The sequence below is a fragment of the Pezoporus flaviventris genome, unplaced genomic scaffold, assembly GCF_033815535.1.
Source record: "Pezoporus flaviventris isolate CSIRO_AGI_PZ_B2104156 unplaced genomic scaffold, CSIRO_AGI_Pfla_v1 ptg000023l, whole genome shotgun sequence".
NCBI classification, from domain to species: Eukaryota; Metazoa; Chordata; class Aves; order Psittaciformes; family Psittacidae; genus Pezoporus; species Pezoporus flaviventris.
In genome coordinates this window covers 11255562-11282822 of record NW_026892571.1, presented here as the reverse complement: position 1 = coordinate 11282822, position 27261 = coordinate 11255562, and the positions used below count along the sequence as shown (strand labels likewise).

Below are 27261 nucleotides of genomic sequence, written 5' to 3'. Positions count from 1 at the left end.
CCATGGCCCGCTGAGGGCACCGCGGAGCGCGGCCCGCCCTGCTCCCTCGCCCCGCAGCGCTCCGCGGGGCGCGCCATGGGTGCGCGGCCGCGCCGCCGCCGGGCCCCCGCCGCCGCCGCCGCCACCACCGCCGCGCCGGGGCCGCTCGGTGCCCTGCTCGCCGCTGCCCTCCTCGCCGCCGCCGGTGAGTCACCGCGCGCCCCCCGCGGGCACCGGCATCCGGGCGGGATGGGGGGGTGGGAGTGCGGCGGGAAACTGGCACCGGGGGCTGGACAAGGTCACCCGGGGAGCGGCGCCGGCGGCGGCGGGCGTCCTGCGGGCAGCCGGTGCCCTCCCGAGAGTCGTTCTCTGTGCGGGGTACCCGGTCGGCTGTGGGGTACCGGGGGGTCCGCGGGGTGCCCTCCCGGGCGGGGGGCGTGCCCCTGTCCCTCGGCAGGTACCGCCGCCCCCCCCCGTGCCCACGGACGGCCGCACACCCGTGCCCAGCCGACGCTGGATCGCGGACGCTGCCCTCACTGGCGGGGCTGGCACTCGCCGCCTCGCCGGGAAGGCTCCGCTCCCCCGGGGCCCTGCCAGCCCTGGGCACGGGTGTCCACAGCGGAGCTGCTCCGCGGATGGGGTTCCAGCCCCACGCACGGGGACTCTGCCCCACACACAGCATCCCTGCCGCCGGCACGGGGTCCCTTCCGTCCCCATCACCTGGCCGGGACACGAGGGACCGTGGTGACGGGATACTCTGGAGAGCTGCTGTCACGTCGCGGGGGTGGCCATTGCGTGGGGGGTTTGCGGGGCTGCATCGGTGTTGCTGCAGACGCGGACGGTCCGGAGCCCGCCTGCCCCCCGTTCCTCCTCATCGGGCAGGACCCGGCGGATGGGGGAGCTGTTTGGCCGGACCCCCGGGGCTGAGCGGCACCGGCTGCCGGACCGGGAGCCGGGGGTGCGGGGGGTGCCCGGGGCTGGCGGCTGCGGGCAGGTGTCACGGCAGCCTGGAAGTGGCGGATGCAGACAAAGGACCGGGCTGGGGGCGGGGAGTTGCGAGGGGCTGGACGCGCGCTCTGCGGGGGTCCTGGTGGGGACACCCCGTCTTTCAGCACCGGAGACGTCCCCGGTGCCTGGCCTCGGTGCGCCGGGCGGGCACCCAGCGCGGCTGCATCCCCCATGCTCCCCGCACCCGTTTTTCCCGTCCGGGCACCCCTGGGGACCCCTCGCCCAGAGCTCCCAGCATGGCCCCGTCTGCAGGGGGACACTGCAGAGCCGGCGCGGTGAGTGGGCACCCCCCGACATGGAGGGTGCTGCGGGTACCGACCCCCAGCATGGAGCGCTGCTGTCTCCATGGCACTCGCGGGGCCGTGGGGATGGATGGAGCTGGGGGGCAGTGGGACGTGGGGTGCACCACATCATCCCACACCGGCTCTGCGGCGGGAGGTGTGGGGGGAGCCGGCGGTGCCAGCGCGGTTCGGGGCAGTGCTGTGCGGGAGCTGGTTCCCATCGCTTGGCAGGCAGCTCACAGCCGGCCGCGGCGAGACTGAGCCCAGCCACCGGCGCGGCCACTGCTCGGCTCGGGCCTCTGCGCACCGGGTGCTGCTGCAGCCTGGTATGGCACGGCACGGCATGGCACGGCAGGGCAGGGACCCCTGCTTCTGGGGGCACTGACGCGCACGTTGGACACAGGGGAACCTGGCTGTCCAGGCGCAGGGCCCCTGCCTGCAGCTGTGGAGCAGCATTCCCTCTGTGGGCTGCCTGCTCTGCTGCGGGTGCCCGCAGGGGAACGGCAGTGAGAGCTGAGGCTCACCCATGGGCAGCAGAGCGGGTTGAGCACCCGAGACTCAGTGGCTGCCCCTCTCGACTGCTGCTCTGGAGGGTGGGCACAGGTAGAGGGGCAGGGTTCTGCCCCAGAGTTACCCCTGGCCCAGTGCTGCCAGATGCCAAGGAGAAGGCCCTAGAGCATCTCCTGCCTCCAGGCTTGCCCCTTGCCCCCACACTAGCTCCTGCTGCAGCTCTTCTGGCCGGGGCCATGTGTTCTGCTCTCACTGCTCTGCCACCAGCTTCACTGCACTGCTGGGGAGCCTCAGGCTCCAGCAGGCAGCCCCCAACCACTGTACCCACAACCTGGTGCCCCACAGCCTGGCACCCAGGTCACTGCATCACATCAGCACCCCACACCCTGTGCCTGACTGGACAGTGGAGCCTGTGCAGGCGAGCAGGAGGGCAGAGGGTGACGGGCAGCACTGGCACTTGCTGCGTGGCTGGGAAGCCGCTGTGCCGGCTGTCAGCACGAGCACGCGGCAGACGCAGCCTGCCCAGGGCTGTTTGTTCTGGCCCAGTGCCACACGGGGCTGGCACTACAGCAAACTGTGGAGGGCCTGGCAGGTACCAGCAAGAGGTGATCGAGCTCCGGTGGTGCTGGCAGGGGCTGGGCACCCCCAGAGCCACTGCGGAACCTCACAGCCATGGGTAAAGCTGATGCTTGTCTCACCTGAGTGGACAGCGGTGCCCAGGGCTACACTGGGAACGGTGCCAGTGTCTGAGGGATGATGGCATGGGGACGGTGCGCTGTGCATTTCCTGCACCCTTGATGTCAGCACCATCACTGCTCCGTGTACTGTGTGTCTGCCTATGGGCAGGCTGAGGTGGGTTGGCGGCAGGCTGGCCACACTGGGACCCCATCTTCAACCAGTTGTCAAGTAGCCCTTGGCCCTGCCGCCTGCCTGCTCTATGGGTGCTGCTCCCAGATGGGTGTCAGGCAGATCACAGCTTACCCTGGCCCCTACAAACCCTGCCCTGCCTGGGGCTCCTGCTCACAGGGTGGGAGTCTTGGGTCCCTCTCCAGCCAGCCCTTCATGAGGCTGCTGTCACCACTGCGTGCACCCATGGGTAGGAGGGGAAGAGGCTTCAGGGCTGGACTTCAGCGCCCAGGACTGTTGTGTGGCTGGAGGGGCCTTCCCAGCACCCCAACCATCTCCCATCCCTGCTCCAGCAGGGATACAGGGCTGAGGGTCACCTTGACACTCCTCCCAGCGGGGCCAGGGCTCGGCGGGAGCATTTGCTCTTCACTGTCAGTTAAAGGAGAGACAGGAAACCACTCAGCTCCCCTGGCTCAGTACCCCAGCATGCAGGTCTGGGCCAATCCTATCCATCCACACCCCCACCCCCCCCCCCCATCCCACTGCTAGGCTGGGCTGGGGCACCCCTCATACCCCACTGATCTGGAGCCAGGACAGGACCCTCTCCCTGTGCAGTGCTGCTGATGGGCTGGCATGGCTGGCACAGGTCCTGTGTGCATGCTGGGTCTGGGGGGCTGTGGGGCTCAGCAGGCACCCAGGACTGGTGCGGAACAGGGCTCTGTGTGTTCTATAGTGCTGAGAGGGGTCCTATTCCATGGGTGCCTGGAAAAGGGTGCCCAGAACTGTGTGCCGGGGCCAGTACCCCCCAGGCAGGCAGAGCTGGTCCCTGTGGAGGGGCTGCCACCCCCGGCTGCCTTTGCTGGCTCCGTTGTCCCCAGACCCTGGGCACAGGGTAGCATGGGCATAGCTAGGGCACTGAGGCGGGATGAGGGCACAGGGAACCCTGCCTGCCCCAGCACATACTAATTGAGTGCAATGGGGAGAGCGGCATCAGCTCAGATCCGTAATTAGGCAGCTCCATTGTCATGCAAGCCCGCCCGACTAATTCATTCATAATGAGCACTCGCTTAATCAGCGCCCAGACGCTGCCATGCGCTTGCTGGGAGACCAGCACCCACCAGCCCCACCGCCCCATCCAGCCTCTGCCATGGCCATGGGTCTGGCACGTGTGAGGCACACACATAGGGACCAGGACAGCATCCGGCTTGAGGGGACACACTGGGAAATTGGGGGCATGGCCCTGGGACAGGCGGAGGCGCTGTGGCTGTTGGACATGGGGGATGCATTGGCACGCTGTGCCCATCATCACATAGTCCCCAGTGCTCACCACGCGCCAGACTGGCCGGGAGCCAGGCCCTGCTGCCCAGCGCTGGCATCCGACCCTGCTGGCTCCCTGCCCAGCTGGGCCTGGCACTGGCACCCGCCTGGCGTCACCGGGGGGCTGCATGGGGTGGGAACGTGGGTGCAGTGGGAGTGTTTGCCTATGCTCAGATACCCCAGGTGAGTGTTGGAGCAGCCACAGGCAGCTGAGCAGTGCAAGGCAATGCTGTCTCCCCTGTTTGGGGGTCTCCCGGGGGCAGCACCGGTTCGTTGTGGCTCAGAGCCAGCCTCTCCTGGCAGGATGGTGGCCGGCTCAAAGCCTCAGACAAGCTTTATGATTGCAGTGTGTTGTGCCAGCTCCTTTTCTCTATGCTCTGCGGCAGCAGGGACTCCTCGGCAGGCAGGGCTGGCACCCCCAGCTCCCCTGAGCACAGCCGGGCATTCTCTGCCCTCCCCTTGACACCCACCCTGCCCTCGTTTAGGCCATGGCAATCAGCAGCAATTACTGCCTTAATTACCTGCTGCCGGAGCACAGGCCGGGCACTGGGAGGTGCAAGGAAATCTTTCATGTTTATGGTGTGCCGGGTCTGGCGCGGGTGCGATGGATGAGCCGCCAGCTGGGATTGAACCTACCGGCTGCAAATCCCACAGGGATTAGGGGGGATCCGCAGGAGGGGGGAACGGCAGCAGAGGCACGTGCTGGCATCGAGGTCCCAACCCCACTGTAGGGACTCCCGAGGTGGCCGGCATCAGGCAGGGGGAGGCTGGGGATGGACGACGTGCTGGGTTCAGCTGGGCAGCAGCATTCGGGCAGAGCCGAGCCATGGTACAGCAGCTGCCTGCTCCCTCCTGAGCGGGCACACACTGGTGTGCCGGTGCTGGCACTGGCACTGCCGCAGCCGCCCGCGGGCAGCCTCTACTCGCCAAGAACACGCTGACCTTCCCGGTGTCTCCCCGCGGCAGGCACCGAGGTGCCAGAGTGCTGCTCTCAGCACTGCTGGGAGTGTGGTACCCGCACCAGGGGCAGGATCAGCCCCTTGAGAAGGACCAGGCTGCTGCCCAGTGGGTCCTGGCAGTGCCCCAGTGCTAGGCAGTGCAGTGTCCTGCAGTCTCTCCCTGCCCAGTAACACCAGTACACCTGCTGTTTCTGATGCTGGGGGACCTAGGTGCTGCAGTGAGGGGCTGGTGGCCACTTGGGATGGCAGCAGCTGTGGGGCACAGAGAGCAGGGGTGTTCTGTGCATGGGGAGGGAGACCGGGAGCTGCTGGGGGTCCGGCAGTGCTGGGTTGAAGGGGAGTACTTGGAGCCCATCACAGGGTGTCCCCAACCCCTCTGCATCCCGAGGTGGGTGCTGCAGCCCTGCTCCCAGCCCGAGCACCCTGCCCCTTCGGCAGGGCTGCCAGTGCCCTCGTTAGCCCACGTGGGCAAGCAATAATTGATGATAAAGCCCTGCTTAATGCACTGGCTTTACCAGCCGTGATTTATCGGCGCTGGAGCAAACCGCACTCCCTATTAGCCCTTCAGCTGCTGCAAGAACCCCCGGCCAGGCTGTGCCCCTGCTCCGGCACGGGGTCCTGGGGCTGAGTGGAACCCAGCTCTCTGCCACCCCCCCAGTCCCCGTCCCCTATCCCCGCCGAAGTTCCCGGTTCCCTTTGCCAAGGTGACATAAGCATCTTGCCTGTTTCCATGGCAACGCAGCAGCAGGTGAGCGCGAGGCCGATGCGGGAGCCTGCACACGTGGGGGGCCACTGCCCACGTTTCCGGGTGCCCACGCTGCGTGGGGCGTCTGCAGCGTGGGGGGTGCCCACACTGCATGTGGTGGCCATGGTGTGGGGGGGGACCACAAGCCATGGGGTGTCCATGGTGCGTAGCATGGCCTGCAGAGATAGAGGCACTTATGGGGTTTGGGGTGCCCACAGCATGGGTGGTTGGCATAGCTGTGCTGCATGGGGTGGCTACAGGGTGCATGGGGTGGCCATTGTGCATGCAGTGCCCACAGTGCATGGGCTGCCCATCATGGATGGAGACTCTGTCATGGATGGGGTACCCATCATGGATGGGGTGCCTGTAGTGCATGGAGCACTCAGACCACAGCCCTTCCACTCCATCACAGGGGCTCCAGACCAGCTCCAGCCTCCCAGCCATGCCATGACCACACCACAATGTGGAGCCCCACAGTGTCCCACACAGTGCCCAGCAGCAGCATGGCATCTGTGGGGGTACCTGGCAGGCCCCCTGCTCTGATGCTCACTGCTTGTCCCCAGCTTCATTTGCTGCCTGTGGTCCCACTTTACCCAAAACACCCCCAGTACCTGGTTGAGTGGGTGCTGGGGGACTCAATTAACATCCTGCCTCCTCCACCCATCGCTGCTGGCCCCCACGCTTCCATGGTGATAGACACACAGCTCAGCGATTGCTGTACTCATTTCATGTGTGATTACAAGGCCAGTCCCCAGCACTGCTCCCCCGTTAACGTTCACCCAGCATGCCCGAGTGGGAGGCAGCAGCGGTGCTGTGCAGCGGTGAACCTGGTACTTAATGGATAAATTGGATTGTCTTTTCCCATCCCAGCCCCTGACTGGCACAGCGTGGAGACCCACAGACTAGTGTGGACACCCAGGGATGCCTGAGTGGGAGGCACAGCAGTGAGAGCCACGGGTGGTGTGCTGAGCCGTGCCGCAGCCGGCACCGGGCCCTGCACCGCGCTGGGGACTGCAGCGCCTGTCCGCGCCGTGACCCCTGGGCCGGCCCCGGGCTGTGTCTGAGGGGGTCGTTAAACCAGTGAAATATGAAATGCCTCTGTATCCCCGACAGGGGTTTTAATTAAATTAATTGCCAGCGACATTGTAAAAGTGCTGATGGGGTAATAACCGGCGCATTATGGTTGCCGTTTATCTTCCCCGTGTAAATTAGCTGCCGCACCTTGCCCGTCCCGGCGGGCACCGCGGTGGCTCGCTCAGCACCTGCTCCCTGGCTCAAAGGCTCCTGATCTGGCTGCTGTGAGCAAGATCCTCCACTGGGGTGCTCAGCCAGGGCCCAGGGAGCTCCGTGTCCCCCATGTCCCCTGTGTCCCCAAGTCTGTTGTGCAAGCGAGAGCCAGCCTGGGTGGGCACCATGGGCAGTGGGGGTCCCGTGGGCGAGTGGTTGCCAAACGAAGGCACTTAATTACTGCGCATTCCATCCCATTTAATTGCTTATTAAATCCTAACCAGCCAATTAGCAGCAGCAATTACAGCTTCATTCAGTGACACAATCGCTATTTTATCGTTTGTTAATCAAATGCTTATTTAGGGCCCTGGTTTATTAACTCCTTCTGCAGCAGGAGCCAGTGGGGTGAGGGAGCAGGGGCACCCGGCCATGAATGGGCTGGAGACATGGGCACTGTGGGTCTGTGCCACATGCAGTGCTTCTGGCCCCTGCTGCATGGCACCCACAGCCCCCAAGCAAAGCTGGGGGATGCCTGACGCCCCAAAGGATGTGTGTGCAGCCCAGAAACACAGGGGACAGCCAGCCCCCATGTGCCATGCCTGTGCCTGCTCCCAGGTGGGTGCCAGTGTCCCCAGAGCATGTGCCGTGCACCCCTCCGTTCACTCTGCATCCCTGTGCCGCTCCAGGGCACCTGGGGCAGGATGCAGCCCCTGGCCTGCACCTTGCAGTGTGCCGGGGAGCGGTGGCAGTGGGCGCCCTGGGAGGCGTGAGTGATGGCCCTTGTTGGTCACACTACATTTCCTTTTCATTAGCGTTAAGTGTGGACATGAGGGATCGGTGCGGGTTCAGCGGGCACAGCCACTGTGCTGCTGCTCTCCCTGATGGATGGCAGGGACAGGAGGGGGCTGCCGCATGGCAGCAAAGGGGGGGACGGTGGTGATGCACAGAGACACGGGCACAGGGGCACACCGGTATGGGTGATCACCCAGCCTGGGCACAGTGGAGGTGTCCGAGCCCCCATCTCCCTGCAGGTGCTCAGCAAAGTGCGACTGTGGCCAACCCGGTGTCTGGTGCGTCCCCGGACCTGCTGCCGCACTTCCAGCTGGAGCCGGAGGACGTCTACATCGTGAAGAACAAGGCAGTGAGCTTGGCCTGCCGTGCCACCCCTGCCACCCAGATCTACTTCAAGTGCAACGGGGAGTGGGTGCACCAGGGTGACCACATCATGCAGCACAGCACTGACCGCGGCACCGGTGAGCACCAGCGCGAGGGATGAAAGCAGCCGTGGTCATGGGGACATGTGGGGGGTCACATGGAGCTGGGCTGATGGGCATCCCTCCCGGTGCTGACATGCTGCCCACTGGTGGCAGGGCTGCCGGTGATGGAGGTGCGCATCGAGGTCACCCGCCAGCAAGTGGAGAAGATCTTTGGGCTGGAGGAGTACTGGTGCCAGTGCGTGGCCTGGAGCTCCTCCGGCACCACCAAGAGCCAGAAGGCCTTCGTGCGCATCGCCTGTGAGTGTCTGTGGGTGCCTGGATGAGGTGTGGGGCGCTGGCCTCAGTTCCCCCACTTCACCCCTGTGCCTCCCCAGATCTGCGCAAGAACTTTGAGCAGGAGCCGACTGCCAGGGAGGTCTCCATCGAGCAGGGCATTGTGCTGCCGTGCCGCCCTCCCGAGGGCATCCCCCCGGCCGAGGTGAGCCCCTGCACTCTAGCAGGGCAGGATGTGGCTGAGGGTGCCCCTTCCCCACAGGGACACCGAGGGGGTGACCCAGTGATGTCCCCATGCCCCACAGGTGGAGTGGCTGCGCAACGAGGAGCTTGTGGATCCGGCGCTGGACGCCAATGTCTATGTAACGCCAGAGCACAGCCTGGTGCTGCGGCAGGCCCGCCTGGCCGACACCGCCAACTACACCTGCGTGGCCAAAAACATCGTGGCCCGTCGCCGCAGTGCATCCGCTGCCATCACTGTCTATGGTAAGGCCCCACCGCGCCTGTCCCCACCATGCTGCCCCAGTGTCACCCTCCCCGTCCTGTCCCTCCCCGTATCCCCCATGCCGGCGGGGCGCTGACGGGTCCCTCTCCACCCAGTGAACGGCGGCTGGTCAACGTGGACACAGTGGTCGGGCTGCAGCACCAGCTGTGGACGGGGCTGGCAGAAGCGGAGCCGGACGTGCACCAATCCCACGCCCCTCAACGGGGGGGCTTTCTGTGAGGGCCAAAACGTGCAGAAAACCGCCTGCACCACCCTCTGTCCAGGTACCCGCCTGCCCGGCCATCGCCAATGCCCCCCCCCCCCATGCCGATGCTGCACTCCCCGCTGCACCCAGCCCAGTCCCCGTCCTCCCGCCCCGGCTGTCTCGTCCTCACACCCCCTGTGTGTCCGTGTCTGCGGCCCCGGGGCAGGGGAGGGGATGGCGGTGGGGCGCTGACCCCAGCTGTGCCCGCAGTGGATGGTGCCTGGTCAGAGTGGAGCAAGTGGTCGGTGTGCGGGGCCGAGTGCACCCACTGGCGTAGCCGGGAGTGCTCGGAGCCAGCGCCGCGCAACGGGGGCCAGGATTGCCACGGCCCAGAGCTGGACACCCGCAACTGCACCTCCGAGCTCTGCAGCCATGGTGAGTGCGGCAGGGGCAGCGGGGCTGTCCCCTGGGATAGGCGATGGGGGTGCTGGTGGGTGCTGATGCCCTACCCCACCACAGCTGCCTCTGGTGCGGAGGACGTGGCGCTGTACGTGGGGCTGGTGGCAGTGGCTGTGTGCCTGGTGCTGCTGCTGCTGGTGGGGGTGCTGGTGTACTGCCGCAAGAAGGGGGGCCTGGACGCTGATGTGGCCGACTCCTCCATCCTCACTGCTGGCTTCCAGCCCGTCAGCATCAAGCCCAGCAAGGCCGGTGAGTGAAGGCTCCAGGGACGGGGCTGTGCACCCATGCCAGGATACGGTGCCCCTCAGGATCTGGTCTTCAACCTGTCCCCCCCCATACCCTGTGCCACGGTCCCTCGCTTTGTGCCGCAGACAACCCCAGCCTGCTCACCATCCAGCCTGACCTCAGCACCACCACCATGACATACCAGGGCTCGCTGTGCCCACGCCAGGACGGCCCGGCCAAGCTCCAGCTGCCCAACGGGCACCTGCTGAGCCCGCTGGGCGCCGGGCGGCACACGCTGCACCACAGCTCGCCCGCTGCCGAAGGCGCCGACTTCGTGGCCCGGCTCTCCACACAGAGCTACTTCCGCTCCCTGCCCCGCGGCACCAACAACATGGCCTACGGCACCTTCAACTTCCTGGGGGGGCGGCTCATGATCCCCAACACAGGTACGGGGTGTGGGGGGGAGCAGGGTGCCAGAGCATCACCCGGCACAGGCGGGTCCCCATGGGCTCATCCCTGCTTGCACCCCACCACCAGGGATCAGCCTGCTCATCCCACCCGATGCCATCCCACGGGGGAAGATCTACGAGGTCTACCTGACCCTGCACAAGCAGGAGGAGGTGAGGTAGGTGCTGGGGCTGCCAGGGCCCGGGGCTGCTGGGCTGGGATATTCCTGCTTCACCTGCCCCTACGGTACAGGCTGCCCCTCGCCGGCTGCCAGACACTGCTGAGCCCCATCGTCAGCTGCGGCCCTCCTGGGGTGCTCCTCACCCGCCCTGCCATCCTGGCCATGGGTCACTGCGTGGAGGCCAGCGCCGAGAACTGGAGCATCCGGCTGAAGAAGCAGTCGTGTGAGGGCACGTGGGAGGTGAGCGTCTGCCGGGCACGGGGAGTTCCAGGGTGGGTGCTGGAGGGGGGATGCCCATGGCCGTGGTGCGTGTCTCTGGGTGCCGCAGGACGTGCTGCAGCTGGGCGCGGAGCCGTGCACGGAGCTGTACTACTGCCAGCTGGAAGCGCAGGCCTGCTACATCTTCACGGAGCAGCTGGGGCGCTTTGCCCTGGTTGGGGAGTCCCTCAGCATGGCGGCCTCCAAGCGCCTCAAGCTGGTCCTGTTTGCACCGGCCGCCTGCCCCTCGCTCGAGTACAACATCCGCGTCTACTGCCTCAGCGACACCCAGGACACCCTCAAGGTACCGGGGGGTCCCCATGTAACCCTCCCGTATCCCGGCTCAGAGCGAGGGATGTGCTCCCAGGGTGCAGCATCTGCTGCCTGACCGCTGCTGTGCCGGCAGGAGGTGATCCAGCTGGAGAAGCAGCTGGGGGGGCAGCTGATCGGAGCCCCCCGGGTGCTGCACTTCAAGGACAGCTACCACAACCTGCGCCTCTCCATCCACGACATGCCCAGCTCCCTCTGGAAGAGCAAGTTGCTCGCCAGTTACCAGGTGGGGAGCCCGGCTGGCAGCTGGGGATGGGGACAGTGTCTCTGCCACTCTGACTCCTTCCCACCATCATCCCACCACAGGAGATCCCTTTCTACCACATCTGGAGCGGGCTGCAGCCCTTCCTGCACTGCACCTTCACCTTGGAGCGCCTGAGCCCCAGCACCTGTGAGCTGGCCTGCAAGATCTGGGTCTGGCAGGTGGAGGGTGATGGGCAGAGCTTCACCGTCAACTTCAACATCGCCAAGGTGAGGGCAGGGCTGGGGGGCTCCTGGGGGTGACCCCAGGATGGGCTCACATCACCCCCCTGCTGCTCTGCCCTAGGACACGAGGTTTTCGGACTGGCTGGTCCCTGACAGCGAGGTGGGCGCCCCGGCCCTCGTGGGCCCCAGTGCCTTCAAGATCCCCTTCCTCATCCGCCAGAAGATCATCAGCAGCCTGGACCCGCCGGGCACCCGGGGAGCCGATTGGAGGATGCTGGCCCAGAAGCTCAACCTCGACAGGTTGGTTTGGGACGGGGACAGGGCTGGGGATGAGGTGTCATGGTGGATGGGGACGGGGGATTTCTGGGCTCATCCTGCAGCTATGGATGCTGGAATGCTGCAGGACCTTGGGAGTGCGATGGTGCCCGCGGTGAGGCCAGCATGGGGCTGGTCCTGGTAAGCGGAGCCACCCCTCTGCCCTGATGTGGTCCCTCTCTTCACCCCCTTCCAGCCATCTCAGCTTCTTCGCCTCAAAGCCCAGCCCCACAGCCATGATCCTCAACCTCTGGGAAGCGCGGCACTTCCCCAATGGCAACCTCTCTCAGCTGGCTGCCGCCGTGGCCGAGGTAGGCAAGCAGGACAGTGCCCTCTTCGCCGTCTCCGAGGCCGAGTGCTGAGCATGGTGGGGATGGAGGCACAACCCCTTTCCTGGGGGACCACCGCCATGGGGCAGCGGGGGCCCCGGCCGGCCCCCAGGCTCCCGCTGCCCCACAGCCCACGGCAAGGGCTGCCCGATCCCCTTGTGAGACAGGGATGCCTGTGTCCCACGGCAGTCAGGACCCCCCAGTGCTGCCACCCTGGGCATCCCACAGCCCCATGGTGGGGGACCGGGGGGCACTGGGTGTGCGTCGAGCGTGCGGTGCCGTCGTGCTGTCTGCGTGTGGGGCCCCGTGCCGTGTTGTGTAAAGACCGTTTTTTTAATTCTGTATTAAGTGCATTCAAGTATTTACACTTGGCCTTATGTACATAGCGGTGCCGCAGGCGGGGGGGCTGCCGGACCTGAATGTAAATAAATTCGATATATATTGCTACGTGGGGCTCTGCCTGGCCATGCTCTGCCCCCAGGCCCTCCCCGTGAACCCCCAGGAGGCAGAGGTGTGGAGAAAAGCACTTTATTGGGGTGATGGCAATGGCAATGGTGCCTGTGCCTAGGGCCCGGCTTTGCGGCAGGCCACGGCTGCCACGAGCGCAGCCCCTTTCCCCGAGCCATCCTCCGACTGCAGGAAGGTGACGGTGCACTTGGGTGCCAGGACCTGCAGCGTCTGCTGGAGGTTCTGAGAGAAGCTGGAGGCACAGGAGGGAATGGTGAAGGCTGGTGTCCCCCCCTCCATGCGCCCCGTGTTCCCCCACACCCCTGTCATAAGGCAAGGGTCCCCGGTGGGTGCCCGCCACTCCCGTCCCCACTCACTGCGGGTGCATCTTGTACAAGGTTCCATCCACCCCAACGGTGACAACCAGCTGGTCCAGGCCCCGGTTCTCCCGCATCTTCTCCACCACAGCGGCCATGCCGGCAGCACAGAGCTGGGCCGCCCGCAGGGACACGGTCTGGCACACCTCCCGCACCAGTACACTGTCCTCAAAGCTGGCGTGCAGATCCAGGTCCCGCAGTATGGCCAGTACCTTTCGCAGGGCCAGCCCATCGCTGCCCCGGACCAGTGGCACCATTAGCACCACTGTCCCCATCACTGTCCCCATCCCACAGGCAGGAGATGGCATCACCTGCATGTGCCACATCAGTGCAGTGTGGCCACTCTCCCTGGGCTCTGGCTTCACACCCTCCCACCCCGGGCTCAGGGAACTTACTGAAGCCCAGCACTCACATCTCGATGGTGGAGAGGAACTTGGTCTGGAAGATGTCCTTGGTCTGGAGCTTGGGGCAGGGCTTCCCATGGAACAGGACCCGTTTCTCCACCATTGCCAGCAGGATGTAGCGCACAATCTCCCCCAGGTACATGCCGCTGATGAGCTTCTCGAACCTACCCCAGACACAGCCTTAGCTGAGCACAGCAACCCCTGGGTGTGCCCCGGGGCCTTCACCCACCTCTGCTTGCCCGGGTTGATGGTTTTCTCGTCCACCATCCGGTCGAATGTGGTGAAGATGTGGTCCAGGCAGCCATTGTCCCCGAAGGCCCCCCACTCCATGTTGATGCACATGCGGCCATCATTCCCCTCCACAGTGCCCACGTTCCGCATTTCCTCCATGTAGCAGGCATTGGTCCCTGTCCCTGCGGGCCCAGTGCTGGTGTCACCCCCACCACGGCTCTGCAGAGCTGCTTGGCACCCTGCGGCCATGCCACATGGGCTGGGGTGGTGATGAGGGGATGGGAGACCCCTGAGTGCAGCAGTGCTCCTCACCTACAATGAGGCCGATTTCACATTTAGGGTCGTCATAGCCGCAGGACATCATGGTTCCCACTGTGTCGTTGACCACAGCTACCACATTCAGAGCAAAGTTCTGCCAAACCAGAGATGGGGACGTATGTGGCTTAGTGGCACTGCCTGGGTGCAGGGTGACACCCTGGGGACAGACAACTGTACCCAAGCCCTTCCCTACCTCTTTGCGCTGGGCAGCATCCCGCAGCAGCTGGACCACATCCTGTCCCACACAGCCTGAGGCGTTGAAGCCTTTGGTCCAGTTCAGCAGCACTGCCTGCAAGGGAGGTAGGAGCAGAGGCTGGGCAGCTGCCTTGCACCCTGGGGCCCTCCCCATCCTCAGGGTCTGGAGCCATCCCCTCACCTTATCCAAGCCCAGCTGCTGGCAGGGGAAGGAGAAGGTGAAGCCAAGTGGCAGGATCTGCTCTGTCAGGTCCTGCTTCAGCTGGAAGTCCATGATGCACTCAATGATGTGGTTGAAGAGCTGTGGAGAGGAAACATGGTCAGCAGGGCCCAGGCTGGGGTGATGCCGCAGGGGCTCTCCCAGCCCCACCCCAGGCCCATGGGCAGTGAGGGGGGAGGCAATTCCCATCCCCTCTCCCTCTCCTTCGGCACAGATTCTCAGCCTCACCGCCACACCAGTGCCCTGTACGATGGAGGTTGGGATGACATAGATCTCGCTGGCCATGCGGATGCTGTCTTCCGCCACACGCACCACCAGCACCCGGAAGTTGGTTCCCCCCAGATCCAGCGCCAGGAATTCACCTCGCTCTGCAGGGCACCAGCACGGGGCATCAGCAGGGCCACAGCCACCTTGCACCCCCTTCCCCAGGCCCCCAGCCCTCACCGGTGCCATCAGGCGTGGCACGGACATAGGTGGGCAGCATGCGGACGGAGGATCTGGCATTGGTCTCCTTGCCCAGCCCCAGGTCCATCTCCTCCCTCATGAGCGCCTGGACACGCTGCAGGTCAGAGTGGCTGAGCCGCAGTGGGGACAGCAGGCGATCCACCTCCCGGCGCTGCTCCGCCAGGCGCAGAGCCACTGCTGTCACGATGGCTGCCCCGCGCCCGGTCCCATCCACTGAGGGCAGGAGGGTGATCGTGCACTCCGGGGCCAGCAGCCCTGTCACGCTCTGCAGGATCTCCCCAAACCTGCCAGAGGAAGAAGAGCATGGCAAAGGCCGGGTGTGAAGCACCCCACCGGGGTGGGAGCCCCGTGACCCTCCTCACCTGGTGTGGTCCCGGTACAACTCGCCATCCACCCCAATGTTGACGGAGAGCTGCTCCAGCTCCCGGCTCTGGCACATGTGTGTGAGGATGGCAGCCAGCCCTGCGGCACAGAGCGCGGCAGAGCGGCTCACCACCACTCGGCAGACCTGCTGCACCCGGCAGCAATCCCGCTCGTTCGGCTGCAGTCCCAGAGTCTCCAGCGTGCTCCTTGTCTTGGCCATGCCATCCTCGTGGCTGCAAGGGAGGACACCGTGCTGGTTATGTCCTCCCCATCACCCGCCTCACCTCCCAGCCAGAGCAGCTCCTGGTCCCCAGACACTCACTTGATGATCTCCAGGACCTGATGGGTCTTGAGCACATTCTTGTTCCTCAGGATGCCAGTATTGCTCCCCGTGAAGATCGCTTTCTCAGCAGCCAGGGTGATCAGCACGTGCCGGACGATCTCCCCCAGATAGAGGCTGCTCACCAGCTTCTCAAATCTGTGTGCAGCCAGCATGGGGGTCAGTTGTGCCCCACCTGGCACCTCTTGGCCCCTTGAAAGCATGTAGGAGCAGCGCAGGGAGCCATGTGCTCCTGTTAGTGGGGCCTGATTTGCCCAGGGGTGGACAAGGAGCCCTGGGGACCCTGCCCTCACTGGGGGGTGGGAGCACCTCTTCTTCCCAGGGTTGGAGGATTCCTTGTCCACGCGTTGGTCATAGGTGGTCACGATGCCACTTAGGGTGGTATCGTCCCCGAAGCAGCCCCACTCGGTGTTGATGCACATCCTGCCGCTGGTCTCCTCCACCATCTCGACCAGTTGTGCCTCAGCCATGAAACAGCTGTTGGTGCCCACGTCTGTGGGGGGTGGTGGGTGTGAGCACTGGTGCACTCCCTCCCCCAGTACCACCTCCTGGCATGGGGGATGCCCACTGCTCACCTACAATGATGGCAACCTCACAGGCCTTATCATCCTTGCTGGAGGTCATCATGGTGCCCACGGTATCGTTCATCAGAGCAACAACATCCACATAGAGCTGGCCAGGAGCAAAGAGAGAGCATCATTAGCCCCTCCATGGGGGCAGCTCCCAGCCAGGCCCCCTCACCTCGTGGCCCCCCCACCTCTTCCTTGTTGATGGCTGACTGCAGCAACTGCACAACGTCCTTCCCCTCCACATCAGTGCACTTGAAGCCCTTGGACCAGGAGATGAGTTCTGCCTGTGGGGAGCACATGGCTGAGCTGTTGGCCTCCAGCACCACTGATGTGCTGGGCATAAGGTGGCCGCAGACCCAGGTCAGGGTTATCCCACCCACCTTGTCCAGCCGCGTCTGCTTGCAGCTGAAGGGGAAGACAAAGCCCAAGGGGAAGCGACGCTGGAGGCTGCTGAGGCCAGCCAGGAACTGGTGCAAGCATTTTGCAATGAAGCCAAAGAGCTGCAAAGGCATGGCCGGGGGTGACAGGCTGCACCCCTTACCCAGCACCCACCCTGTGGGAGGCAGTCCCGGACCCCTGCCGAGCCGCCATGGTGCTGGGCAGCCCATCACCAGCCACCCTGTGCCATGGCCTCCTCATACCGCTTCCCCCTTGCCCTGCGTGATGTTCATCGGTATGTCAAAGATCTTGTACATCACTTGAGGTCTCTGGTTCCCGTCACCCAAAAGGGTTACACAGAGGGTCCGGACGTAGTTCTGGCACAGCTCCACCACCAGCAAGTCACCCTTCTCTATGGGGGAGCAGAGGTGGTGTCAGGCAGAGACCTTTGCTGGGGCAGATCCCCTATAATCTGCCCCTTAACCTGTCCCAGGGACAGTCTCCCATCCATGGGGGAGGCTCCTGAGAGCCTGAGACAATCACAGGAGACAAGAGAACCAGCTCCTGGCCTCTGGTCCTGCACCAGGGACTGGCAGAGGCAGTGCAAGGGCAGTGCATGGACCAGACACCAGTGCACCCCTCCCCAGCACCCCAAGGCCAAGTCCCAGGAGGCATGCGGGGCTGTAGGTAGCAAAGCGGCCCATCGCCAGGACTGGCTGCCTTACCGGTGCCATCGGGCATGGAGCAGATGAAGGTGGGCAGCATCTGCATGGTGGCCTGCGCATGCATCTGGCGGCTCAGCCCCTTGCGCATGTCCTGCATCATGTGGCCCTTCAGCACCTGCAGCGTCTCCAGCGGGACGGTGAGTGCCCGCAGGGCTTTCTGTACCTGGGGACAATGAGCCTGGACCTTAGGGCAGGTCTGAAGGGCAGGGGATGCCTCTTGCAGGGTGCGAGGCAGGGATGTGCCTTACCGGGGAGCCGGCAGAATTGCTTCGCTGGCCCGGCTGTTGGCTCAGTGAGGGCCTGTGTGGAGGGAGCTGGTGTCAAACGCGGATCCCCAGCCCGCAGGGGAACAGGGCTCCGGCCTGCCCAGTCCCGAGCAGGGTTTTGGGGCCCATCCCCGACTCTGCCTCCCACTTCGCCTCTGCAGGGTCACAGCCTCAGCAGCATCGTGGCTTTGCAGTGTCTATCGCGACTGTGACCCGGCAGTCGGAGGTAGAGGAGGCAGCGGCGCCCCATGACGCCGATGGGGGCCAGGGGATTAAAGGGGCTGCCCCTGCCTCACCCTGCCCGCCTGTCTGCTCAACCTGCGGGAGGCCGGAGGCTGGTCTGTGCCCCGCCCGGAGGGCAGAAGGGGAGCCTGCTGAGCCCCATCCCCGGCCCCGAACGCGGCTTCCCCACTCCCAGCGTCGCTCGGCCGCCGGCGGGCCGGAGCCCCTCACCGGTGCACGGGCAGTCTGCCTCGGTCCATCGAGCCCAAGGCCCGCCGCGGGAGGCTGCGCGCAGCGGCGCTAGCGGTGCTCTGCTCCTGGGAGCTCCAGGGCGCCCTGCCCGTAGCGCCGCGCCGCTCCGGGCTGCCCATGGCGGACGGCCGGTGGCAGAGGCCCGGCGGTACCGTTGCCAACGCCGCCGCCGTTGCCCTGGCGACAGGAACGGCACCCTCGGGCGCCCCTGCCCGCCATTGGCCGGCCCGCCGAGCCGCTCGCCCCGCCGTGGACAACGGGCGAACCCCCCCCGCCCCACGCCGCACGGGCCGGTCCCGCTCCCCGCGGCAGCGCCTCGGCTGCCGTCAGCGCCGAGTTCGGATCCCAGCTTTAATTGGCCCCGCGTTAATTAAGCGGCGCAATAAGGAGACATCCACGCGGTTCCTAGCAAGGGGCTCTACAGCAGGGCGACAGTGCTCCTGGGGAACGGGGGACAACACAGCCCAGCCCAGGCTCCTCCATCCTCCCCCCCAGGCAGCGGGCTCCGGGCACACGGCAGCCAGGGAAGCCACCAAGGACACAGGGACATCGCTGTCACACTGGTCTCCACATCCGCTGGCTGCAGCAGGCAGCTGACACGGAGGTGTCCTTTCCCCACAGTGCCCGTCCCCACAGAGCTGGGCACTGTAGCCCCTGCTCAGGAGGCCCCTGGGCTCACAGCATCCCCCCAGAGCCCAGGGACAGGCTGTGGAAGCGTGAATTTGGATGCACAGTGTGCCGTTCCTCCTCTCCTCCCTTCAGTGCCTCCCGTTTCCCCAGAGAAAGACAGCACAGCTCCCCGGTGTTGCTGCAGTTTCATAAAAACATACATAAATATATTTCCATTTCTTTAACAGAGAGCAAAGCTGCACAGGCACCTATAAAACACAGTCACGGCTCCACCCAGCGCTCCCTGCACAGGTCGTACAAAACATAGAAAAGGGGGGGGGGGAGAACGGGGCTGCGCTAGAACAGGGGCACGGTGCCATGGAGGGGATCTGCTGCCCATGGCAGCCTCAGAACTTGTGCTTCCTCCGCCGGCAGCCTTTGGTCTGCTGCTGGCTGCCCAGGCAAAGAGCCGCGTGCGGCTCCAAGTCTACAACGCAGTCTGTGGCTTCTGAGGAGATGCTGGGTTTCACAGGGGAGATGGTGAAGGGAAGGTGCTGAAGGGAGGTGGGGCTGTTCCCCACCGGCCCCCTGGCTCTGGCTGGGCGAGCAGGAGGGGACTGTTGGTCTCCTAGTCCAGAGAGGGGGGTCCCCGCATCAGCACCTGCAACAAGAGCACAAGTCAGTCCTGCCTGGCTGCCCTTTGTCGTGAGCCATGAGCAAGGGAGGAGGGTGCTGCTGAGAGCATTTCTCCCTGCTCCTCTCCTCTTGTGCTTGGATCCATGGAGGGAAGCATGAGTGTGCAGGCAGGGACAGCAGCACCCTGCCACCCCCTCAGGAAGCTGGACATCTCTTGGTGCAATGGCTCTGAGCACACCCTTAGCCCTGCGAAGGCTCTGGGTCGTGGCACCGGTCCAGTGGGCAGAGGCAGGGATGTGCGCAGCCAGCTGGGTGCTGCTGACAACCAGCTAAGCCCCAGCCTCATGCTCTGCTCAGGAATTACAGACCCCTTCAAAAGGAATTTGCTGTCACAGCACAGTCCAGGCTGAGTGGGACCTAACAGGGAGAGCTGGGAAAGAGAAGCTCTGAGCCAGCCAGGCACAGAGAGCAGCTTCCCACCTGCAGACTTGCTCTCTGAGAGCTCCAGCATCCTGAGGAGTCCCCTCTCCTGTCTTCCAACATCCTGGCAAGGAGAAAGAAACACAGTCACATAGTGCTGCCACAAGGGAACCCCAAAGACAGGGTAGCCCCATGCTCCCCCAGTCCATGGGGTCCAGCTGGGTACAAGAGGGAATGCTGCATTTCCAGGGCTTCCAGCTGAGCACAGCTAGTCACCAACGGGAAGGGCACTGCCCCATTCTCAGCCTGCCCGGTTCCTGATCAAAGGCAACCAAAGGCAGATAATAAAGCAGAGCATGGTAAGGAGGGAGGCTGGGGTGCAGGAAGCCACCCCCAAGCCCAGCCAGTGAGCACAGGGCTGTCACAGGAATGTGAGCACCAGGGGCTCTGCCATGGTTCGGGCACATCCGCAGCACTGCACTCCAAGGCTCCATCCTGCTCCGTCCAAGCCCCGAGTGCATAGGGGCTTGGTGCTGGAGGAAAAGGCCTTTCTACAGGGAACAGCCAGAAGAGGAACACACATCTTGTGCTCCCTCTCTCAGCCCCTGGCAAGATGCAGCTGCTCTGGTCATGCAGGCTAAGACAAGACCGCTTGGCCTGGCTGCTCCCTGACTCTAGCAATGCTCTAGAAGGTACTGGCATCCTGGCTGCAGGGTTGGGGCTGCAAAGCACCCCAAAATGTGCTGTGGCAGGAACCTGCAAGGCCAGCAATGCCACTAGGAAGCTTTCTAACAGCTCAGCCCATGCCCAGCATGACCTGCTCCCCTGGTGACCTGCCACCTTGGGACAGACCCTTGCTGAGCTGTCCCAAATGGCCACCCAGCTCCAGCACCTTCCCCCATACCCTGTGCCTGTGCCTATGTACAGGACCCTACACAGCAGTTGGCTGTGGGGCACAGGGACAGAGCCAAACACCCCCCCACAGAGCTGGTCACATGCAGGAGCAGCCGTGCCCTGCAGTACTCTGAACCACAGCACTTGGCTGTATCCCAGCCAAAATCATCCACCAGAAATCTCATCATTTGCATCTGAATCCCCAGAGGGCTGAGGCCTGTGATGGATTTAAGGGATTATATGAAACTAAGACATCATGTTGCATCTTCATGCTGAGAATCACATTTCTGAGCGCAGGCAAAGCTGTGGCATTGGGGCTTTGCCCGCAGGAACCAGCAGGAAGGCTTGGAAGGACCCCCTCTGCGCTCCATTGGGATCACCAAAGTGGAACAACACGGTGGGGACCAACACCTGATGACTGCCCATAAACAAGCTGCTACCCATACTCCTGCCTCCCACCTCCTCTAGAGAGGCACGTCCCACACACCTCCACGTCTCCCCTGGGATGCTACAGTTTGCTCTCAGCACCGAGTGGTTCCCCTTGCTCTGGCTCTGAAGCCTTCCCCATGGGAAAGGGCTTGTGGATCAAGCCAGATAGGCTTGTCACCCTGACACTGCCCTCCATCTATATTCAGATGAGGAAGCCTGCAAGACTGAGGCGTGCTGTCTGGCAGCGGGACAGTGCTGGCTGTCTGCCTGCTGGAGAGGTTACTGGCAGCTCTGCTGGATTAGCTCACCCCTGGGACAGCTCCATGCTCTCACAGAGTGTCGTGGGAAGGAGGGCAACGAGTTGTCTGGCCACAGCAGCCCGCAGAGATAGGCAATCCTACACCAGGTCGGCTCATCCCATCAACCAGGGAAACAGCTTCTGCTGCCAACCCAGCCCCAAACCCAGCGCAAAGCAAAGGAGATGGTCTGCAGGGTTGCCCCTCACCTTGGCTCTTCGCAGCCTCCTGGTTCCCTGAGCTTGCCTAGCAGCCTGAAGGCAGCTGTCCACATGCCTCTGATACTGCAGCAGTGGCACCAGTGACTTACAGAGGTAGCACTTCTCACACCTGCCAGGCAGCAAAGGACAGAGCACCACATTAGGATTCACCCTGCACTGGGCTCCCAGCCACCAGCAGTGACTTTCCTCCTCCAGGCCACACCACAGAGAAGACATGTCACCAGATCAAGCCTTGCTCAGTGGGGTCAGGCCAGCACCAATCGCAAAGACTGAGTGATTATCAGTTTTCCCTGCCTGTTCCTCTGTATCCTGCTGCTGCAGCAGCGGGACAGTAATCAAATCTGCTCATCTAACTATCTCAAACACCGCTGATTTCTCCCCAGACATAAAGCACCCTGTCAAAATCCACAGAAATGAAGTGCAAGGGCTTTGCAAAGGGGAGTTAAATTCTGCCTGAAAAGCAAACCAAGTGTGTTAAATCAGAGAGACATTTTACCAGGGCTGGATGAACTTGTCTGACTAGTAAATCAAGTCTTTCTCTGCACTGTCTCCATTTTACATCATGCCACGCTGGGAGAGGAATGCAGAGCACTCGCTCCTGCTGGGGGGCTGGCACAGTGTGCTCCTCAAACCCATTCATTTGTGTAGAAGAGCCCAAGCTCATGCAGGACATCCCTGTCCCCCCTTCCCAAGTGTGCCTGGGAACAGAATTATCCTGGCTGAAAGGAGGTGAGGCTCAGGCACGGGTTTACACACCTACACTCGATTCCACACTGGCTGTCGGCAGGGACTGAACCATGCAGGAGGGCACTGGCTCTTCAGGAAGGGAGTATCCAGCCACGGAGCTATTCAGGAATGGACCATCTCCAAGAAGAGACAAATCCCCAGGGACCAGCCCCAGCAGCACTGTGTTCAGTTTGATGAGCAGTGCTCTCATAGTAAAACTCACCCCAGGCTCTAAAACGCTTTTGGAGAGCCCCCATCAAGCAAAACTCTGCAGTACTTTTCCTGTATTTTCTTTCCAGTCAGTGCTGATTACCCAGATAATGTGTCTAAACAGAAGCTGTCCTCTCTATAATTAGCCTAATTCCATTAGTGATGTTGCCATCCACTGTTTGTAACAGCAAAATTGCTTCCATAGCAGGGATTTTACTGTCAGATCCTCTCTTATGATGCTTTGTGTGGGTGGCAGGAGGAGGGGCTGCATGGAAAGACATTAAACAAAGCCACTGCTATTCTGAAAGTCTAATTTAATTAAGAATATCACTACAGGTGCCATATTGACAGCCTCCCTGTCCTAGCCCCTTCTTATCCCAGGGTTACCAAGCTCAAATCTCCTATTAGAAACTGGCTGAGTTAGCACCATTTTAGCTACACAGCTCCCTCCAACCATGGCCAGAGACCATGTACCCCTGACCCGCCATGGATTGGGCTGAAGGGAAATCAGTGCAAAAATAAACAATCTGAGAACAGCAAATTCCTCTTGCTTCGGTTTAAATATAGCCACACTACAACAGAGGCAATGAGGGAAGGCAATTTCTTAGGGAAACATTGCTGTTTCCAATGGCCAGCATTTCTACAGGAATAAAGACATCCACAGGCAAGCTAGAATGGAAGCACAGAAACAATCTTGGAGAGGCAAGCATACCTACTTACTTGTCAATGTCTAAGGATGACTGGCCGCTGTCACTGCTGGCTGCTTTACTTCTTGCTTCTCTCTGACGCCGGGTGAGCACTGGAAGAGACAGGAAGGGTTGGTTACCTGCCATCCACCCCAAAAGCACCCCTACACCATGCCTGAATGCAACAAGTTTCAATCACTTCCACTCAAAGCTGCAGTAGAAGTGATGGTAGAGGCAAAGAAATACTGCACTGGGACAGGCAGGGTCCTTTCCCTGCAGAAGAGGTAGCTGGCCAATTCTCCCTTTTCCAAGGGGGATACTGCAGAAGTATCCCCCCATACTTCTTCCCGGGAGCCAGGAGCCATTTCACACTGTAACTTGTCTTCTGGCAGAAGCAGCTGGATCAACAATATGTAGTTTACAGTCATTTTAAAGCTGACTGCAGCAGTGCAACAGCCTGGGAGGAGAGCTACACAGCTGCTCCAGCAGCACAGCCCTGGCCCTGCCGAACTGAGCACCCTGCCTGCTGCAGGAGGGAGCGTGGTAACTGGCAGCTAGGTAAGGAGAGCTGAGAGGGGCTGTGCAGAGGCTCAAGACCCTTCTGAAGGTGTGGTAGGAAGAGCTCATGCTGGAAAGGGAAGGTTACAACAATCAGCCTGCACTCACCCATGTGAACTGGGGGTGATCTATTGTCTGTGTAGAGCTCTGTGGGGGCTCTGAGTGAAGATCTCTACCAGGGCTAAGCATCAGCAGTGCTCCAGCACAGCTGCTCCAGCACGTGGCTGGCTAGCAAGATCCTGGCTGACCAGCATGATGATGGGACCAACAATTTGTTCCTTCAGCAAGCCCCAGCAGCCTTCCCAAACCTGCTCTTCAGGCATCTGCAGGGAGCATGCCAGAGTGTTCTCTTTCAGTTGAATTCCTCTCAGCATATTCCTGTTGACATGCCACCAGCAAAGCTCCTCAGGGAACATATCAGATAGCTTAGCCTGCCTCGCCAGGGATGTTCAGAACTCCAGCTCCAAAACAGCTGCCACAGTAAGTACTCTTGGGCAAACTGGCTAAGGGGACAATGCAGGGAGCTATTTTACAGCCCAGTAACATTGCTTCCCATACTCTCATTAGGAGAAAGGTCTGAACTGAAGGTATAAGCATGACAAACCTCTTATTGTTGGCAAATCATCTGTCATAAAGGGAAACACAAGATTTTGCAGAGAACAAAGGAGATCCTTCAGAGTTTTAGGAAAACCTCACTTCTAGAGTTAGACAATCCTAATATCTATCCATGATGCTGATACAACATGGCCTATCCCTTAGGAGCAATCACTGATCTGCAGCCACAACGAGCAAATGCACTGCAAGATGCTCAGGAGCTGTTGGGGCTGATGAGAGACATCCACGCTGAAGAACAAAGCTCGAGGGTTTCCTTGAACGTTGGTATTGTCTTGTAGGCGATGACCAATACCAACAGCTCATTTCTCGCAGGCACTGAGGCGGACATTTCTCTTTGACTTGGCCTGGCCCAGATTCGAAGTGGCAGCCTGACATGGAGGACTGATAACAGCAGCCACCCCCCAGGCCACTCCAGCCTCCCAACAGCCCAACTCATATGTGCGTTTGACAGCGTGGTGAGAGCCGTTCTCCAAATCAGCATGCACTTGTTAATGTTCGTTTAACACTGCCTCGGGAGCCTCATGCACCAGCTCAGGTGCTAATCAGTTCTAGCTCCTTCCAAAAGCAGTGAACACATCTGACATAATGGCCCCATCAGAGATATCTGGGCCCAGCTTTGCATCTACCCATGGGAAGCCCCCCAGCTGTGCTGCTGGAAGCAGAGGCATAGGAGAGAGAACAGGGCTGGCTGGTGAGGCACAACCCCTCACAAAACATGGTGCTCACCTGCAGAAAGAGTCTTCAGAACACTGGAGAAGACATGCCATGGGGAAAATCCCCACCACAGAGCGGTGCTGACCCAGTGTGTGACAGAAGCCTTGTAACTCTCCCAGGTGCAATGCTCTTTGCTGGGTCAAACACACTCTGTAGCTCAAGAACAACCTGCTCCCTGGCTTGGCACTTTTGGCTGACCCACCAGGCTCCTCCTCACTGTCACCACCAGCCGTTCCACTTTCTGTGCAGGATTCTACCACAGACAGGCCCACCGGCATCTTGTCCCTTCTCAGAAGTGATGAAGCTTTCTTCTGCATCCCTTCTGTTACTCTTTCTGCTGCGTCAGTGCCACTTCTATTGATGTCAGGAGCTTTTCAACAGCACCAGTGCTGCTGCTGAAGACTGACATCAGGTTGCACTTGAGGCTTTGGGAGGAAGGGATATACCAAATGCTCATTTTCCTGGGATCACTTGGGAACTAAGAGGTTGGAGCATGTAGATGAAGGGCAAGAGGAACAGAGCATGTCACAAAGCTCAAGACCATTTGCTGTACTCAGTATCAGCCAAGACTCACTTCCAGACTGAGACCAGCAGACTCCTGCTTGGCAGCAGCAGGAGATGCAGTGACTCCAGCACTCCCATGTCACACAAGCGAACTCTTCAGTAAGTGCATGCAGGAAGAGTGAGCTGGCACAGTGCTTCCATGGCTCCACTCCTTCACTTGGAATTAGCACCAGTCACTGAGCTGGAAACCTGTGACCCGAACCTCCCCTAGCCTGGTACAACAGCAACAGCAGGCTCCTCTTTGTTGTTTACTCAGACCACAGGAAAATGGAAATTCATGAGCAGATTTTCATCCTGCCCAGGTATGTGGTGTTCTGGGCATCTGGCCAGGGCAACCATGTACATATGTGAGGGAAACAGCTCCTAATCTTGCCCAGCTACCTCATTTGAAAACCTGTCCTTAAATATCAGCCAGGCTGAGCTGGCCTCCTGATAGGTAACACTGAAAGACTTTGGTGCATGATTACAAGAAGGATGAAGAGAAGTAAAACCAGCAAGGACCCACCCTTTTGTAACCATAAAACGAAGCCCACTGACAGCTGTAGTCTGCAGGACTGCATAATCTGCAGTTCTAGAGACATCAGGAATAAATCCAATTAGTAAGTCCAAAGACAGACCAGGCACCCCTGACTCAGTGCACCAAAGACAAACTGAAGCCGTCTTTTCTTAACAGATCAGGACATGGCTTAGAGGGCAGAACTTTGATTCTTCTCTCACACAAGGCTGTTGCTGTGCTCTCAAGACACCAGCAGCCAGCCAAGAGCACGCAGCGCTGCAGCAGTAGAGAACAGCTTCTGGACCCACACAGGCGCTGGCATTTGCTTCAGAAGACAACTCTCCCACCTCTTTTTTTCTCCCCATGCATTAGATTTTCCTATGGATTTTGTGCTAGTGATGGATGCCAAGGTAACAGCAGTGGAAGCAGAGTCCTTTTGTACCTGCACAGCTGTGCCAAGCTACTCTCTGGCCTCTGCACAGAGCTGAACATCAACCCTGCCTATTGAACTCAAACCCCACTGACCAGCCCATCAGCTGAGACCTCTTTGCGTGACTGTTGCCTTTGTACAGGCACTTGGAACTGGAGCCAGGTGCCCCACAAGCTAGGCAGGATTGTGACCCACATTACGTCCTGCTCCAGGTCCAGGAAGCCAATTGTCCTGCAGACAGCCTTAGTGCAAACAGCACTGGCATCACAGACTGTTATGGCTAATAAAGCCTGGTGTCTACAGAGAAAAAACTAGAATAACTGGCAATAGAAAACCCAAATTACTGTGATTTTGTCCCCAGACCATCACTCTGCTTAGAGCCATTGCTGCAGACCAAAATCTCTTTTAGTTCAGGCTGGTTTTCTTATGGGTAGACTGTTCTGTACAAGCCAGAACAGCAGAGTAGCAATTCCAAATTAACTACCCTTACAAACATCCCCAAGGAGACCAGTCTGGAAGCAGAGTGGAAAGGCCAGCCTTGAACTCTGTCCTGTGGAACACCAGCACCAAAGGAAAGAACAAATTTCCTCACACTGCCACAGAATTCAAAGCCTTTTCCTGATCACAGTGAGGATTCCCCAGGATCAATGGATATACTCACAGTCCAACCACACCAGGGACCCGATTATCACAGGGCCAAAGACATCCCTGCTAAAAGGCACACTAAAAATTCAGCTCCATTTTCTAGCACAGATAAAACCTTTATCAGTGTTGAGGATGGGAGAGGAACTGTGATAATTTGTGATCTGCTGGAGCTGAACACTTGCATTAGCAGCTGGTTTGTGCCTGCAGAGAGAACTCCCCACCAAAACTAAGCACCAAGCAATATCAGCCACAGCTCTGGCTCCTGTTATCTTGACAGGACCTATGTCATATCCCAACAGATTTAGTATAACAGGAACCT

At 61.2% G+C, this 27261-nt stretch overlaps 3 protein-coding genes across 9 annotated transcripts in view; 1 reads left to right on the top strand and 2 right to left on the bottom strand.

The window, feature by feature from the left end:
* Positions 1–75: 75 nt before the first annotated feature.
* UNC5A (unc-5 netrin receptor A) lies at positions 76–12468 on the top strand. Of its 2 annotated transcripts, XM_061456754.1 has the most exons (16): positions 76–184; positions 7904–8125; positions 8243–8386; positions 8464–8567; positions 8668–8848; positions 8963–9130; positions 9322–9486; positions 9571–9759; positions 9882–10181; positions 10273–10360; positions 10435–10603; positions 10692–10925; positions 11028–11177; positions 11258–11422; positions 11499–11677; positions 11889–12468. In XM_061456754.1, the coding sequence occupies exons 1-16, from the start codon at positions 76–78 to the stop codon at positions 12052–12054; spliced, it is 2733 nt and encodes a 910-aa protein (XP_061312738.1). In that variant the 3' UTR covers positions 12055–12468. The 2 variants fall into 2 exon arrangements, with proteins under 2 accessions (XP_061312738.1, XP_061312739.1); XM_061456755.1 differs by lacking the exons at positions 76–184; positions 8963–9130 and having other exon boundaries at positions 5901–8125.
* A 65-nt stretch (positions 12469–12533) lies between these two features.
* HK3 (hexokinase 3) lies at positions 12534–17933 on the bottom strand. The gene is made up of 19 exons (XM_061456753.1): positions 17773–17933; positions 17302–17353; positions 17054–17216; positions 16592–16740; positions 16331–16450; positions 16139–16234; positions 15957–16053; positions 15691–15874; positions 15364–15519; positions 15041–15274; positions 14658–14962; positions 14442–14581; positions 14175–14294; positions 13992–14087; positions 13793–13892; positions 13479–13662; positions 13258–13413; positions 12846–13079; positions 12534–12721 (listed from the first exon to the last, which is right to left on the bottom strand). Exons 1-19 carry the CDS (start codon positions 17910–17912, stop codon positions 12586–12588), a joined length of 2862 nt encoding a protein of 953 aa, XP_061312737.1. The 5' UTR covers positions 17913–17933; the 3' UTR covers positions 12534–12585.
* A 663-nt stretch (positions 17934–18596) lies between these two features.
* Positions 18597–27261, bottom strand: part of UIMC1 (ubiquitin interaction motif containing 1) — a 38427-nt gene continuing 29762 nt past the window's right edge. For 4 of the 6 annotated variants that reach the window (XM_061456756.1, XM_061456760.1, XM_061456759.1 and 1 more), the window contains 4 exons: positions 22955–23033; positions 21287–21407; positions 19519–19582; positions 18597–19063 (listed from right to left, as the gene is read on the bottom strand). In XM_061456756.1, coding sequence (XP_061312740.1) covers positions 18810–19063; positions 19519–19582; positions 21287–21407; positions 22955–23033 — 518 coding nt within the window. In that variant the 3' untranslated portion in view covers positions 18597–18809. Of the gene's footprint in view, positions 19064–19518; positions 19583–21285; positions 21408–22946; positions 23034–27261 lie in introns of those variants that run through there. The other 2 variants (XM_061456761.1, XM_061456762.1) reach the window with 2 other exon arrangements.